The sequence below is a fragment of the Madurella fahalii genome (assembly GCF_045866475.1).
Source record: "Madurella fahalii IFM 68171 DNA, scaffold_1, whole genome shotgun sequence".
In the NCBI taxonomy this organism is placed as follows: domain Eukaryota; kingdom Fungi; phylum Ascomycota; class Sordariomycetes; order Sordariales; genus Madurella; species Madurella fahalii.
The window spans coordinates 2,008,268-2,023,629 of record NW_027263971.1 but is presented as its reverse complement, the minus strand read 5'-3'; the positions used below and the strand labels follow the sequence as shown (position 1 = coordinate 2,023,629).

The following is a 15,362-nucleotide window of genomic DNA, read 5'->3' as shown; positions in this document are numbered from 1 at the left end:
TCCGGACCGCCAGAGTTTCGGAAGAAACAACAAAGCTATCTTGCCTCGCAACGCCATCAACACAAAGAGAGCTTCGACTGTAACATTACAATGGTATGAAAAAGTGTGAACCAATGAGCCATGAGTTCTTCAAGGCTGACCCTGGCGCAGGGCCTAGAGCTTCCGTCGTACATTCTCTCCGCTCTTACTACCGCCGGCGGAGCTATCGGATTCGCGCGGACCAAGAGCAAGCCCAGTCTCATCGCGGGCACAGCTGTTGGCCTCCTCTGTAAGTCACCACGTTTGTAATGCCCATGTATTCCGAGGTCCCGCATCAAACAAGACTTGTACAGGGCTAACCCAGATGTTGTCCAGACGGCCTCGGAGGTTACCGCATTTCGAACAATGAGCCGTACGGCGTGGAGCTGAGTCTCCTCGCCTCCCTCGTCCTGGGTGGGTCGGCGTTCCCTCGAGCCTTCAGACTTCGGAAGCCGGTTCCCATCCTGCTGTCCTTTTTTGCCGCGTACGGGCTGCTTACGTTTGGGGATGCGTTCCGCCGCGCTTTGTAAGGGGGGTTGCTCCGGGAGGCGGTTGAGAAATACGCACTAGGAAAAAAACTAGAAATGTTATAACATACAACCCAGAAGCAGCTCGGGCTTCCTACATCCATGTTATACATAAACTGCGGCTTACAGGGAGTATTGCAAAACGACCCCCCCAATAACAGTCTCTGCACTGCAACGTCTTTCCCTTTAACCTGTGTGCAGCTACCCATAGATCAAGACGGTGTTTGCGGAGAAATACCGTAGGTCGAAGGGGTCGTCCGGTGGGTATTCAGCCGGTGGGTTTTTTGTTTTCTTTTTCTTTTTTTCGCCGGCCGTATCTATGAATTCTCGTCGATTTCCTTCCACTTCTGCCGTATCCGCTCCTTCTTGTCCTGGACGCTGCCCCGGTTTGAGCCCTGGTTCTTCGCCCGCTCTGCCCGCAGGCATTCGGCGAGCTGCGTCTTAGCATCATTGCACATGCCGGCGGCCTTCCAGATGAAGCCCTTTGCGTGGCATTCTTCCAGTGCGATCATCACCTGCTCGCAACCTAAGTTCGAAGCATTGTTAGGGGGAAAATGCGGTGTTGTCGCTGCTCAAGAAGCACGTAACTTACCAGTGTTGTCCTTTGTATGTAGGAGGGGATGCATTGTAAAGGAGCGTGCCGCCAGCTGTGGGATTGCCAGATGCTGTCTGGTGGTCCGTTCTTTCTAGAGATTGTCGGGACCAACCGCATGACGAAGCTGATTCAGTCGCGAAACGCGGGTGCCTTTCCGGCCCGAGTGGATCGATTTGGAAAGCTTTGACCACCTCCGGGCCGGGCTGGGCCTGCGCTTCGCGCATGGGCCAAAAGGTCATCTGGTGACTGGTTCATCTCAGAGTATCTCTCAACTCCAACGACATCGAGTACAGATTGTTTGTCACGTCCGTCCACAACTGTTACGGCCGCCATGGCGTCTCAAGCAGCGCCGGCTAAGAGGCAACAAGGTTCGACGCGGCTACATTACACGAATAGATCAATCTCTAACATTTTCTTCTGCAGACCTCCAATTGCAATACACAACTTACAAGAACACTCTGCAGCAGATTGCCCAAAAGATTGGCGATGTTGAACAAGAGTCCGAAGAGCACAAGTAAGACCGAACCGAATTCTTCTTGCCTAGTTTATCTCAGACCGGACGGGGCGTGCCCATCCCGGATCACGTTGCATGGTCTTGGCTCTCATCACACCGCTTCATGCTCTATCTCACCGCTCATCTCTCATCGCTTTAACAGACTAGTTCTTGATACCTTGGAGCCGCTTCCGGGGGATCGCAAGTGTTTCCGCATGATCAACGGCGTCCTGGTGGAGAGGACGGTCAAGGATGTGGTACCCGCTCTCCGGACGAATGCAGAAGGCTTGAAGAAAGTTCTCGATGACCTGGTCAAGCAGTACAAGGCCAAGCAGGACGAGCTTGAAAAGTGGAAGGTATGTGGAGAAATGTCTCATCCATATTCGTCATCGCCTTCGTTCTAATCTTCTCTGCAGAAGAAGAACAACGTCCAGGTTGTGCAGTCATGAACATGCGCGAACAAGGGTTCCAAAAGCCACGCCCAAGCCCACGGGGATGCCATGTCATCAGTCAGCCCCGAGGGTGTGGTCAAACATGTGTAGATCACGAGATGGAGATGGCAGATACTGGGAACCGCCCCATGCGATGACGTTTTGATAACTCCCGGGCCATCCCACGTCTCAACTGCACCAAGGGGAGGCTCGAGAAACCGTCCGTGGCGGCGAGCTCCTCACCGAGAGGACAGTCCGTCCGGACTTTTGAGCATAGGCAAATATCTCGGAAAGGCCAAAAAAAACTTTTTTTTTAAAAAAAAAAAAAAAAAAATTTCAAATCTGCTCGCTGAGACTAATGGAGCCTAAAATTGTCTCTTGCTCTCCCGAGGGTGTGGTGATGAGTTGTTCAATACCGTGTTGTCCGGACTGCAGCCTAGGGGCGCTGCGATGCCCAACCGGCGCTCCCGCCAAATGGTTGGGCTGCGATGGGATTGGCATCCCGTGTCTCTCGGAGGTGGGGCTCGCTAGCTTTGGACTGCCCATGTTTGCGGGACCAAGGACGGACAATACCCCAAACCGGATGGCAGTGATGAATTCTGACCTTGCGCGGCCTTGCAGAACGTTGTCACAGTGTCGGCAGCGCGACGGTGCCATTGGGACATCCACCGTGCAAATCCAGACCTCTGCCCCCCGAATTCTCGTCGGCCAATGTATGGATCCTGTAGAATTCAACATGGATTTTCTTCCACTTAAATCTTTTGGCGGACGGTAATTATTTTAATTGGTCCAAAAAGATGCGCTCAGCACCATTCAGATCTCAGCAAGATGTCTGGGGAGTTACTTTGTGATTCAAGTTGGAACACCCGAACGGAGAAATAGTAGCCAGTCATCTCTCAACTCTCGCGACCACAAGCCCAGCCTTTCGGCCCAAACCCTGCCACTGGGCCCGTTAGGCTCCTTGTCAGCCTTTCTGTTCCTGCTGCGTTTTTTAACTGCAACTGCAATTGTCGAATCATTCAGCTTGTTCCCACACCACCCCTTGGTTCCCCAAGCCAGGCGCCAAGGGTGTCTTGGCGCCTCGCGCCCCCGACATCATCACATCAAGCGAATGCAGAGTACAAACAGGCACCTCTATCGGACCGTACTGTGGTAAAATGGAGACGCTCTAGCATGTTCTAGACACCAAGAACTCGGTCACCAGTCCGACTAGCCGCCGATACCTTGGTTCCATTGTGCATTCACCGCTCTTGACGGGACGAGTTTGTATTTGCGGGCAGGTATCGCCCGTGTCAGGCCCCCCTCCTCCTCTCCCGCCTGGGCAGAGCGCGCTGCCCCGGTTCGGTGTAGGAACGAGAGGAAGGGAGTCACTCCGGGCTGTGATTGCCGAAGATAACTGAAAGTTCTGTCTGTCTTGACCTGAAGGGAGCGACATGCCCCGCAGCCTCAAGCCCCACATCGTTTGACAACCATGTAGAGCGGGAAGGGTTGCTGCACTTGCTCAAAGCAACAGGTTGTAATGCATGGTGACATGCGACGAACGAGGGCAGAATCGAGATGAGAATGGAGAGGCATCGGGCACGTTTTTAGGGCTTCTGCGGAGTGCCCGTGGGGTGTGATGGCGCGGAGTGTGGAAGTGTGTACGTACTCGATACTTCGGTGGCTTTGCCAGTCTTTTATCGACAGTAACTAACCGCCTCCTCTTGGCGATGGAGCTTGTTGTCATGGCGCTGGGCTGGCTGGGGTAAGCTCTGGTCCAGGGCCCGCTTCTCCCGCGCATTCCCTCTTTTTCACCCGACTCAATCTTCCCACCGCAACAACCCCACGCGTGTGCCCTCCTGCATCCCAGTTTTCTCATGCACCTCAGACCCAAGCCGAGGACTAGGTTTGCGGCCAACTCAGACACCACCCACTAGGAAGCCGCAGCACCGGGCTAGTCTAGCGACAAGCCGAGCAAGGACAATTGACAGGCCCCCATTTACTGCGGCCGGTCACAGAGGTATTGTGACTCCCCAGGTACGTAACCATATCCGAAGTGCGTATGGGCATCGCAGCGCGTCGCCCGTAGCGGGACTGCAATCACCTCCCGAGCTCCGCTCTGGTCACGCAGGCGCTCGACAAGCTTCCCACCCCCGGGCGCGCACTACTTCTCTAACGCGACTCTACAGTCGAGATATCCTACACGGCAATCACGGCCGTGGCAGCACAGCCAATATCTGCGCACCCGCGATTCGAAACCATCCTGTCCAGTACCGAGCCCGCCCAGCCAACCACGGCCATCGCATCGCGATTGGTGTAACCGGCCGACACGATAGCACACGGACACGCCGCGCGCCGCCAAGGGGAGCCGTAGTTGTAGGCATCGAACCCGGCGACACGGAACACAGCTGGCAGACGGATCATACCACTGCGCAGACTTGGTACCAGCCCTGTCCCGCCCACATACCGCTTCCTGCCTGCAGCAAGGCGATCTGGTGGGTAGCAAGACAACTCCGGGTAGAGGACCACTCCTCGTAGGACCCGCAGTACTGTACCTACTACCGCATCTCATCCCACCCCTTGCGCCACCCCAACGCCGCTCCCCCAGTCAAGGCTCCCCCCCTCGGGACTCGTGCTGCCAGACTCGGGTTTCCTGCCGGCCGCCAACGCGACCCCTTGCTCCTTACCTTCACCCCACCGTTGTGCCAGCCCCTCCAAGGCTCCTGTCACAGCCTGAAGGTCGGGCAGGGTAGCCAGTAAGAGTAAGCCTGGGACGCGCGGAGAGGTACCGCTTGACGCAGCTCTCTGCAGCTCAAGCCACCAGACGAGAGGCCGCAAGCCCTACAACCCTGCAACGTGTCCAACGACACATCACCTTACTCTAATCCAGCTGTGCGAGTTGGCAGTCCAAGGAATTTACAAGAAGCCAGCAGCCGCTGCAGGTAGCCAAATATGTCCGACTCTCCCCAATCCAATCCAAAGGATGTCGAACAAGGTGCACCGTCACCCGACGAGGAAGCACAAATGAACGACCCAACAGACCCACACTCGGGCGGGCTCACCTATGAGTTCGAGGTGAAAGAGCAGGACCGGTGGTTACCCATAGCCAATGGTACGTCATGCCCGTTTCTCATACTCGGATGCTTTGGCTCGTCCGTCATGATTCGCGTGCGCTTGTCGTGGGCCTCTCCCATCGAAGCTCGCGCTTCGCGTGCATGCCGTCGAGGCCCTCTTTGGCTGGCGTCGCTTCTGCCCTGCCTATCAGAGAGCCGCGCATACCGACAGTTCCATGTCGAGCAATTCCTCGCCCAGGTCGCCTCGAGCGCGGCGCGCTTCGTCGTCCAAGTTGGACAAGGTTGATATCTACGATGCTAACATACGGAATTTTGCGCCAGTGGCCCGCATCATGAAGAATGCGCTCCCCGAGAATGCAAAGATTGCCAAAGAGGCAAAGGAATGCATGCAAGAATGTGTGAGCGAGTTTATCTCGTTTATCACCAGCGAGGGTAAGACGGTTGCCGGTTCAAGCAAGCAGTATCTACTTTTGGTCCCCTATCATCTGACCTATCACAGCTTCGGAGAAGTGCCATCAAGAAAAGAGGAAAACAGTCAATGGAGAGGACATCCTCTTCGCCATGAGCTCGCTTGGCTTTGAGAACTACTCGGAGGCGCTCAAGATCTACTTGACTAAATACCGAGAGGTGAGGCTTTCATCCTCCCTTTCTGCCGCACTCTGTATGGTTTACTGATGCGCACAGCAGCAGTCGCAGTCGAACCGGGGCGAGACGCAACAGAATCGACCCAACAGCCAAGGTTACGGCGCAGCTGGCGGTCCGAATCCCGCCGGCGGTGGCTTCCCTAGCGGCGGCCTCGGAGGCCAGCAGGAAGGCGGCGATGCTCAAGGCTATAGCCTCTACGGAGCGCAACCCGGGCATAACGGTGCTGGCGGAGAGTACTAACTCGTACCCAACACCTCTCAAACGCCCTGCAAAGTCATCCGTGTGATTTCCATTTTCCATTTCCATTTTCCACTTCGCTGTTGTTTTCATCTTCTCGTTTGTATAAGTACAGACCCAGACTCGCAGGAGCTCAGCTCCACCTTCACACTGATACCATGTCGCCAGACAGAGAGTACGTGGGGGGATAAGCATGGGAATGGGGGCAAAGGTTGGGATAGGCGGGGTATGGGAAGAAATGGTAGGGTTGGTCAAATATTTTGCTCGGGTATTTCAGTAGATTCCCCACCCCCGGTAGGCGTTCTATCACACTCTTATTGGAGGGCTTGAAAGGGGGCCTGAAGAAGGCAGTCGCCAAGTTCTCACAGTTTCCTGTTCATTGCCGCTCTCGGGCGTGGACGTGAAACAGTAGTCCATTCGAGTAGCGGAGTGCAGAGCGAGACATTTTATGGGACGTTCTAATAAGGAGTTGTATCTTGAGAAGTCTGAATTAGATATAGCTAAATAAGCAATGCTTGTAATTAGGTAGCTTGTCTCTTAAGATCTATTTATCTGCTGAAGGGCTCAAGCGTGGTGAACCGGACAGCCAATAAGCTCTGGCTTGGACCACCGCGCGCACAGGACAGCCTCGACAGCCTCGACAGCCTTGACCGCCTTCCAAACAGGCTCCACCGTGCACGTGCCATTGGCGGGGAAATCAGGTCGATATTCAAAAAAAATGGCCAACATTTTCCTGCGATAAGGTGGGTGCATTGGCAGAAACGCTGGGAAACGCCAGGCCGCGAGTTCGACCAGCAGGCTTAGATTGCCTCTCCTTTCACCATTAGGGACCTTAGCAATAATTATGTTCGATCGCCTGTCGTCCGCAAACTCGCCGCTCCACGAAGTTCCCCCGCCCTCTTGACCCTCCTCTACCGAAAACTTCACCTCGCATCGCCGTCGATTTTGCCGCCGCCCACCATCAACTGCTTCGCCCGTTTAGCAGGCGGCGACAACGGCCATAATGACGACAACATCGTCCGTTTCGCGCAGTTATTCTGCGTCCGCAACCCCTTCGTCTCCCATCAAGCCAATACTTCGAAAGCCAACGTCGGTCCTAGGGACACGGTCGCGAGCCGACGAGGACGATGGGGCAGACGGGGATGAGCCTCCGATCAAGAGGCAGAAGAAAACAGTCGTATTCAACGAGGATCTGAACATGGTAAAGGAGATCAGCAGCAAAAGCTTGGAGGAGGCGAAACGCGAAGTAAAGCAAGCTCTCGAGGGCCACAGCCGCGGAGACGACGAGGATTACGACAGCCTGAAGGAGATTTTCGCGCCGAACCCCAAACAGCCTGCGCCTGATGATGATGATGATGAGGCCACAAAACAGCAGGATTTGATCGTCTACGTCGTCGCCCTGACCGGCTACGTTCCCTTGCTCGGCCGGTCGTGCTCCGGCCTGCTCAGAAGCGTCCTCCGGTGCGCCTGGCTCGAGCGAGACGAGAACTTCTCACGCGCCTACATCCAGCTGCTTGCCGCACTTTCGTCGGTCCAAGGATCATTCTTTACGCAAGTCCTCACCATGATGGTCGACAAGTTTACCGAGACACGGCATTCTTCGAGCGTGGCGGGGTTCCCGACTGTTGATCCGGAAGCGAAGAAGCGGTGGTTACATGTTGGTCTGAAGTACCTCCTCGAGCTTTTTCCGGCCGGCCAACACATGATCCTTAACTTGGTCTCGTCCAAGTTCCCCTACACTGAGGAATCAAAAGCGACGCATATGGAGTACATTGACCATCTCCTCCGCCTCAAGGCAGCCAGGCCCGAGCTCGAGCGGGATATTATGGAGCTGATTCTCTCTCGCCTGGTCAAGCTGGACGTTGAGATGACGCTTGACCTGGAGAATGACGATGATGAGACGACTAGGGCGGTGCTGCGGCAGCTGGAAGCCTCGGACGCTAAAGCCGAAGACGAGGATGACGAGAGCGATGCTGAGTCCGTCGTGAGCGAGGAGGATGAGCTGGATGAGCAGGCCAAGCGCGTGCTCATGATCAAGAGCAAGCTGGAGACGATGGACGCTATCCTGGACCTATTGTTTTCGATTTATACGCCCATCTTTGAGGATCCGGATAGCGCGGAAGCGGTTGAGGCTTTCGAGGACCTGCTCAGCGACTTTTCAAATGTCATTCTCCCGGTATGTATCGGTTAGCCCCTTAACCCCCCCTCCCCCCTCTTGCATCAATGACTGGCTGACCGAATTTTCCAGCATCTTAAATCCCGCCACACCCAATATTTGCTTTTCAAGTTCGCCATGAAATCCAACCGACTCATGGAGATGTTTATCGGGACGCTGTTCAATCTTGCGTTTGAGTCGAATCGGCCGCCCGTCGTCAAGCAGGCTGCGGTTGCTTACTTGGTAAGCTACGCGCCAGATTCGCTGTTTTTGCAAATTCCTAACAATGCGCCAGGCAAGCTTCACTGCTCGCGGGGCCAGGGTCCAGAGCGACCAGGTGCAGATGATTACCAAGACGTTCTTGGATTACATTGATCACTACCGCGCTGCTCACACCGGCTGCCGCGGCCCAGACGTAAGGCGGTATGCCCAGTATTAGTAAGTTGCTTGACGGTGACGATTGTCAAATCTCAGCAATGCTGACTATGCACAGCGCCTACTTCCAAGGCTTGCTCTATGTAAGTTTGACAACGGACTAGAGACGGGTCATTTGCCTGCGGCGGCGACCGATGACTATCGCATACTGACTTTGTCTATCAGATATTCTGTTTCCGCTGGCGCGACTTGATCGACCGGGATATGCTACCTTCCAACCTTGACTGGGACGATCCTGCTTCGTTCATTGGTCAGGATCTGCCATGGATGGCGGGACTGAAGTCAAGACTGCAGGCAAATGTCGCCAGCAAGCTCAATGTGAGTTGCCCTCCTTACATGACACGGAGATGCAGCTGACCTTTTGAAAGCCGCTCAAGTGTTGTTCGCCGGTAATTGTCGATGAGTTTGCGCGGCTATCTCATCATCTCCGGCTCATTTACATGTCGGTCAACCCCCCACCGCCTGCCCAGAGTCTATCCTAGGCTTGGGACTAACTTGTCAGAAGATACCCCCAAATTGAGAAAAACAAGAGCGTCCACCTATCGCAGTTTTTTACTGGAAGCTACGCGACGGGCGGGGCGCTCCGTGACACGGGGTTCGAGTTTGACGACGAGAAATGGACCCATCTTGAGGCATGTTTTCCGTTCGACCCGTTCCAGCTGCCTGTAGCCAAGCGGTGGCTCGACCTACAGAATAACTATGTAGCCTGGCAGCCTATGGCTGTGTTGGACAGAGATGAAGGTGACGACGAGGAAGAAGAGGAGGAAGAGGAGGAAGAGGAGGAAGATTATAGCGACTTGGAGGATGGTCTAGACGGCCGAGGGGACGGCCGTAGTTTCCAGGAGGACACAGCCACGGACGATGAGGCGGGAGATTTTGATTGATACTGTGGGATGGACAACGTAAAAGGATTTCTTTCAGGGGGAGGCAAAGGTCAAACAAAAAGTTACAGAATCTGATCTGGGATGGGGTGGGTTGGTTTTCACACATACAGCATCGGCGCAATAGTAGGGTCGCATGTAAAGGGGCTACGTTATTTTTAGGGGAACGGCGGGGAAAATCGAGGCGCAAAGAGGTAATGAAAAAACGAATTTTACTCGAAGGGTATTTGGAAGACTTGGGTCCTTGTGACCGGCATGGAATATCCGCGGCGGGTTACGGGAGTAGGCAGGACATAAAGTGCCTTAGTAAGGGCTCCCTCTGGTGGCGCAGGTCTGGAGCTATTCCTCGAAGTGGTTGGCAGGGCGCGCAGGGGTATAACTGCTGTATCGCTGCGAAGCCGAACAGCTGATACAAGATAAAAGTTTGCTCTGCCTTTTTGGGGGCTTCAATTTCTTTTTCCCTTTTTCCTTTCGTTTCTCTTGTCTGTGCCTTCGTCTATCTTGCTCCCTCTTCCGGGTAAGTAAGTATTTTTAGCTTTGGTGGGGCTTGTAGTGGTGTTACACCGCACGGCTGCTTGCTTTACCTTGAATTGTTAAGGCGCTGAAGAACGGGACGAAACGAAACGAAACGCGCCGAGTAAAGCTGCGGGGTTGTGGTGCAGGCGGTCAACCGCTGTATTAAAGTGAATCCGGAAGGCGTTGATTTGAAAGGATCCCAGGCTCGATCGGTCGGGGTAAGTGAATGAGTGGCATGAACAGAATAACCTGGCTAACTTGGGGTTTATGAAGTAGGTAACGTACCCGAAGGATGACCGACGCGCAGGATCCCGACCGGCCTTCGTTTTCGGCGTTCTGGAGGAAATCTAAGGAGGCGCTGAATGGGGCCAGGGACATCAGATTTGTGGAGGATAGGCACCGCTGTGAAGGTGCGGGAGCGGGAGCGGGAGCGGGTGCTGGTGAGTTCGATTTTACTTATTGGCAGCATTATTCTCTGCCAAGCAGAAGTTCCGGCTTTCTTCCTTTGGGTCCGAAATACTGGGACTTGGCGTCTTCAATGACCTATCTCAACATCTACTCGGCTGTGGCGGCTGAGAGAGCTAGATGTGGTGAAGAAATATTTGTCATGCGCACATGCTCACTCTCGAGCGATGCAGCCCTCGGTGGGGTGCGTATGCCGGGACCAAGTCCCTCAAGGTTCCCAGTCCGCCGATGAGGTACCTTGACGGATGGAATCTCTGGAGCCTGCCGTCTGCAAAGACTGAGTGAGGGACAGCACGCGGGATCGGTCATTCGAATATATCATTGGGATGTTTCGTCCCGTTGTGTTCCGCATATTTCCTTCCCAAGCTCAACCTGTTTCCATCCTTCACTTCCAAATGCATCACAAGGCTGAAATCAGATCCAAAGCAGGCGGCGCCAATGATGCCGGCCCGGCAGAGGCCGGCTCTCTGAGCAAAGCCCAACTGCGCCGTGCACAGGTTAGGAGAGCCCAGCTCCAGCACCGGCAGCGCAAAGCAAACTATGTCAAGCAGCTCGAGATGGACATCGCCCACATACGGGATATGATAGACACCACGCAGCGTGAAACGCAGACCCTGCTGGCCGAGAACAAAGCTTTGAGAGCGCGTGTACATCAGGCTGTAACCCGGACAACCACGCCCTTGTCCGTGGATCAGAGGATGTCTCTCCTGAATGAGATGCCCCAGCCATCACAGCTCTGCAGTGAGGTTGGGTCCTATCTACAACGGGAGCTCGAGGAGACCACACTCACCCTCGGCTTCGACAACGTCATGAACGCACCATGCTACTACATAAGCAGCTCTCCATCATCCTCCACCGGCGCCGCCTCTCCTCAGCAGGTCTTACCAGCCGCTGAAATTACCACTCCGACAAATCCATGTCTCCCCGAGCTAAACCCATCCCAGACCCAACAAGCCATCAATTTCATCCTCGCGTGAGCCATCCCTCCTCCTCCTGCTCCTCCTCCTCCTCCTCCTCCCAATCACCAATTAGCTAACCACCGCGGTTCTCAGCCTGGAACACATCTGCCGCGACCACTTCCACCCCTCTCTTTACAGCCCACCATCACCCTCCAGCCCAGCTCCCGGCCGTCCTCTGCTAGGCCACTCCGCAAATGGTCACACGCTCATGGCAACCAGCCTCGCCCTGCGCAACGCGCCTCGGCGAATCTTCAAAGCCGCCTCCAAGACGCGCCTCTTCCCGGGCTCCTCCATCTCCCGCCGACCGCCCTCATACTCCCCTCCCACCCCATCTAGCACCGACGATGGCCCGGACCTCACCGCCAACCCCAACGGAAATAACCACATCCACACCCACACTCACTCACACTCACACTCCCACTCCAGCAACAACAGCAACAGCTACCATAACTACATTAACGAATCAGACACCGCCTCCGCGTTATCGTGGCGCACATCGGGGCTGACGCTGCGCACGCTCTACGAGCTGGCGTGCTCCCTCAACCCGGCCGACGACGTCGAGATCACGCCGGTGCAGGCGTGGTTCGAGCTGGTGGGGCGGTTCGGCGCCGAGGTGATGATGGCGGACGGGGTGCTGGAGAGCCTGAAGCGCGAGTTCGTCGGGGTGGTCAAGTGTCCGCACTACGGGGCGAGCTTGGAGAGGGGGGCGTTTGAGAGCGTTGTCGGGAGGGTTTTGGGGGACGTCGAGGGAGGAGGAGGAGGAGAGGGAGAAGGAGGCGGAGGGGGAGGGGGAGGGGGAGGGAGGAATAATGGGGGTTTGTGAATTGTGATGGGGCGGGGATGGGCATGGGTAGAGCAGTGGCACTTGTTGTAGTCTGTCGCTTGTGATCCAGGGTTAACTGCGGTGAGGTTGTCATTTACTACTAGTTTGGGATCACGATACCTGTTTTAGTATTTCGCCTCGTTCGTAGGAGCTCGTAATAAATGGAGATATGTTGGCATTCAAGTAGGTAACTTGTGTTCAATCTCCCTTGGTTCTCTCTTTCTTACGGGTGTGTGGTAATAACCTTCACCTAGTCATCGTGTTTAGGATCCCAACTCGCTCAGCTAGTCATGTTGCTTCAGCTCCTCAGCCCAACCGGATTCTTAGGCAAGCAACTCGCGGGGTCAACATGCAACGGCTGTATGCTGACGGGTCAAGTTCCAACGGGCGGCTGGCACCGTTTCTCAGGTCCATCTATCCTCGCAGCGCTTACCCCTGACCTGGTGCCTTCGGGACTTACCTCTCTGCGAGACCGAACAGTGACAAAGTTGACGGCATCTGGAATTTATTCGGAAGTGAGCCAAGTCGGGGGGTGGATCTAGTTCCTGTCAACCTTCCGCTCGACTGAACTAGATGTGTCGCTGCATTGAGAGTCTTGCGATTACCTCACAAAAAGGGGTAGCCGCTAGTTACTACCTAACCTTCATTACTTCGCACACACCACTTTGCGGAACTTTTGAAGCTCCCCACGATGGACACGAGCATTACATCTGGCCCGCATGATGCCTATCAAAAGCTCAATTGATGCAGGATTAACTACTGTGCACTTGCTAGGTCAAGTCGGATACTTCAATGGCCAGAATAACGACGGCCACCAACCCAAAGAAAGGATGTAATCTTGACGCAGCGCTAATGAACCTCACAGTGGCTGGTCGGTGGAACCAATCGGGTGGCAGGGGAATGCAACCAACAGCTCTGAATCTCCCTCAAGCAAATGAGATGGCCAAAATCCGAAGCAGCCCTTCTTAAAGGTACCTACTCTTTCAGTTCTTGGTGCAGGTGTAGCTCCTGATGTGTTTTCCACCTCACGTTATGACGCAGTCAGCTTATTAGTGGAAGAGTACCATCAGAGGAAGCGGAACATGCGGGTAATCACGTTCCCGGTTGAATCCTTGTGCCATTGCAGATGTATATTGGTTTGCGCTCTCCGACGCGCCGACATGACAGATTCTTCAGCGTCGTTCCCTCGCAGCAATGTCCCAGCAGACGCCTGCAAGAATCGGCTGATGGGTAAGATATCGTGGGGGTGAACTCGGGGAGCGGACGGCCAAACTGGCTTACAATCGGCCGATGAGGTTCGGTTTAGGGAAAGCAGCGCGATGGCGGCGCTGCGGTGAGAATGCGAGTCTCCTGCCTTGGCAGTCCAGAGGAATCTCTGGTTGATGCGGCTGAAGGCGGATGGGAGGGGGGCGATGGCAACCGCCAGCCCAGATGGCCGCCCATTGTCCTCCCGCCTGCTGCCCTGTGGTTATTTGATTTAATTCCGGTAGCACTCGGACGACTCACCCCTGTCCTGGCATGAGCGAAGCAATAAAAGAGTCACGTTGCAGCGACGTTGTGGATGCGATGCAAAGATGCCCCACACTTTTCGTTGTTGGCCGTCGAATCCACACGGCACACCATACCCGAGGACCTTGCCATTCTTTCTTGCGATTCTCGGTCGGCTCAGCCGGCGACGGACGGCTCTCGGATTCTGTTGCGTTGCTGGCGCTCAGATCTCGAGCCCCTGCGCAGTAAGGACGCCAGAAATGGTAGGATGCCAGTCCTGGCAACACCGATCTTAGCGACAGTGTTGCATTCTGAACGGCTGGCAACGCTGCCAGTGGCACTTGTGCCAATGCTGCTGTGTTTATGCGATAGGAAAAAGAATTCAACGAGACGGATGGTGAAAATAAAGTTGCAGTTGTTAGGAATCCGGAACGGAAACGACGGTACGTGTAGATCAGAGCTGATCGCCATCGGCGGATGTTTCTTGTCCTTGAGCAGATCGGGAGAGCGGCGTCGATCACCAATTCCCGGGCATGATCGCCCAGGACCTTGCAAGGCAAACAAGGCTGCCGAGACCTCGGCACCCGGCAGTGACATCCATGATCTCTGGGCTGCCGTCGAGCCTTTCTGGTCGATAACGGTTGAAACCTTGTGAATTACCTTGAATATTCGAGATGGACTACCCCACACTTGACAACAAAGCATCAAGACCAAAAATAGGAAGTGCTCGACACATGGATGCCCTGGAGACGGGATCCTAGAAAACGGGAACATCAAATTATCGACTCGACAGTGGGGTGCGGCCTGGAATCGTGGATCCGTCATCAGCTAGGGCCTCAGTCGGACCAGTTTCTGGGATTTGAAGCTGAAGGCACAGCAAAATTCCCTTCCCGAGTATTCTGCAACACGTGTCCAATGTTACCGACCCCATGGGGAACGCCAGACATCAAAGGTTGATAACGCAGCAGTTTTCTTCCGCGTGATGCGCCTTCATGGACGGTTCTGGGTGTGCAATTCCGAGCCCGGGAAGCAGGCAGGCGCATGCTGCAGTGTAAGGCCGGGTGGGGGGGCTGTTGGGCAACAATGCGCTAAGCCAGGCCTGTCATCTCAGCTCTCAGCGAGTCGCGCGAGAGAAGAATTCTCGAACGATGTTTGGCCAATGATGGTATTGAGCAGGCGCCAGCACCAACCGGCAGCACCAGATTATTTGACGTTTTTAGCCCTGGGATACTTGTCACCGCTCGAGGCCAGATATTTTTTGTTTGCTATCAGATGATTCAGATTGCTCTCGCCTTACCCCCTCCCTGGCGATTTTGATAGCGAGCCCCGTCCGATAACCTCCATGGCGCCGTCCCAACAGCAAGGGTCAATCTTCAATAGCCCCAGAGCCTAGCGATCTGGGATTCTTGGCAACAGCAATAAAGGTCGAACGAGAAAGAATCAGGCCAACCCGAGAGACGCGTGTAAATATCCTTTGTAGTCAGGCGACGCCAGCGAGTCGTGACTCTTGACCGTCGGTGAGAGGCGCGCAGAGGAATGTAACCATCATGACAAAACTGCCTGCCCTTCGAGGCTCGATGGCGCTCTGGCCTCGTATTGATCCTGACCCACGCAGCCACGGAACTGGCGTCACACAAAATG

General features: G+C 54.9%; 6 protein-coding genes across 6 annotated transcripts; 5 read left to right on the top strand and 1 right to left on the bottom strand.

Annotated features, from left to right (window-relative positions):
• Positions 1–120: 120 nt before the first annotated feature.
• MFIFM68171_00628 (Transmembrane protein 14) lies at positions 121–548 on the top strand (the record flags this gene model as incomplete). Its single annotated transcript, XM_071056050.1, has 2 exons — positions 121–268; positions 355–548. 2 exons carry the CDS (start codon positions 121–123, stop codon positions 546–548), a joined length of 342 nt encoding a protein of 113 aa, XP_070912151.1.
• Positions 549–862: 314 nt separating this feature from the next.
• Positions 863–1,171, bottom strand: MFIFM68171_00627 (COX assembly mitochondrial protein; the record flags this gene model as incomplete). Its single annotated transcript, XM_071056049.1, has 2 exons — positions 863–1,071; positions 1,138–1,171. 2 exons carry the CDS (start codon positions 1,169–1,171, stop codon positions 863–865), a joined length of 243 nt encoding a protein of 80 aa, XP_070912150.1.
• A 300-nt stretch (positions 1,172–1,471) lies between these two features.
• On the top strand, positions 1,472–2,082 carry GIM4 (Cochaperone prefoldin complex subunit; the record flags this gene model as incomplete). The annotated part of the gene is made up of 4 exons (XM_071056048.1): positions 1,472–1,508; positions 1,564–1,654; positions 1,797–1,989; positions 2,050–2,082. The coding sequence occupies 4 exons, from the start codon at positions 1,472–1,474 to the stop codon at positions 2,080–2,082; spliced, it is 354 nt and encodes a 117-aa protein (XP_070912149.1).
• Positions 2,083–4,995: 2,913 nt separating this feature from the next.
• On the top strand, positions 4,996–6,002 carry MFIFM68171_00625 (Transcriptional activator HAP3; the record flags this gene model as incomplete). The annotated part of the gene is made up of 4 exons (XM_071056047.1): positions 4,996–5,155; positions 5,439–5,549; positions 5,617–5,744; positions 5,802–6,002. 4 exons carry the CDS (start codon positions 4,996–4,998, stop codon positions 6,000–6,002), a joined length of 600 nt encoding a protein of 199 aa, XP_070912148.1.
• Positions 6,003–7,002: 1,000 nt separating this feature from the next.
• Positions 7,003–9,473, top strand: RRN3_2 (DNA independent RNA polymerase I transcription factor; the record flags this gene model as incomplete). The annotated part of the gene is made up of 7 exons (XM_071056046.1): positions 7,003–8,175; positions 8,248–8,397; positions 8,450–8,592; positions 8,648–8,672; positions 8,755–8,907; positions 8,958–9,031; positions 9,095–9,473. The coding sequence occupies 7 exons, from the start codon at positions 7,003–7,005 to the stop codon at positions 9,471–9,473; spliced, it is 2,097 nt and encodes a 698-aa protein (XP_070912147.1).
• Positions 9,474–10,846: 1,373 nt separating this feature from the next.
• Positions 10,847–12,233, top strand: RRN3_1 (DNA independent RNA polymerase I transcription factor; the record flags this gene model as incomplete). The annotated part of the gene is made up of 2 exons (XM_071056045.1): positions 10,847–11,424; positions 11,504–12,233. 2 exons carry the CDS (start codon positions 10,847–10,849, stop codon positions 12,231–12,233), a joined length of 1,308 nt encoding a protein of 435 aa, XP_070912146.1.
• Between the last annotated feature and the right edge of the window lie 3,129 nt (positions 12,234–15,362).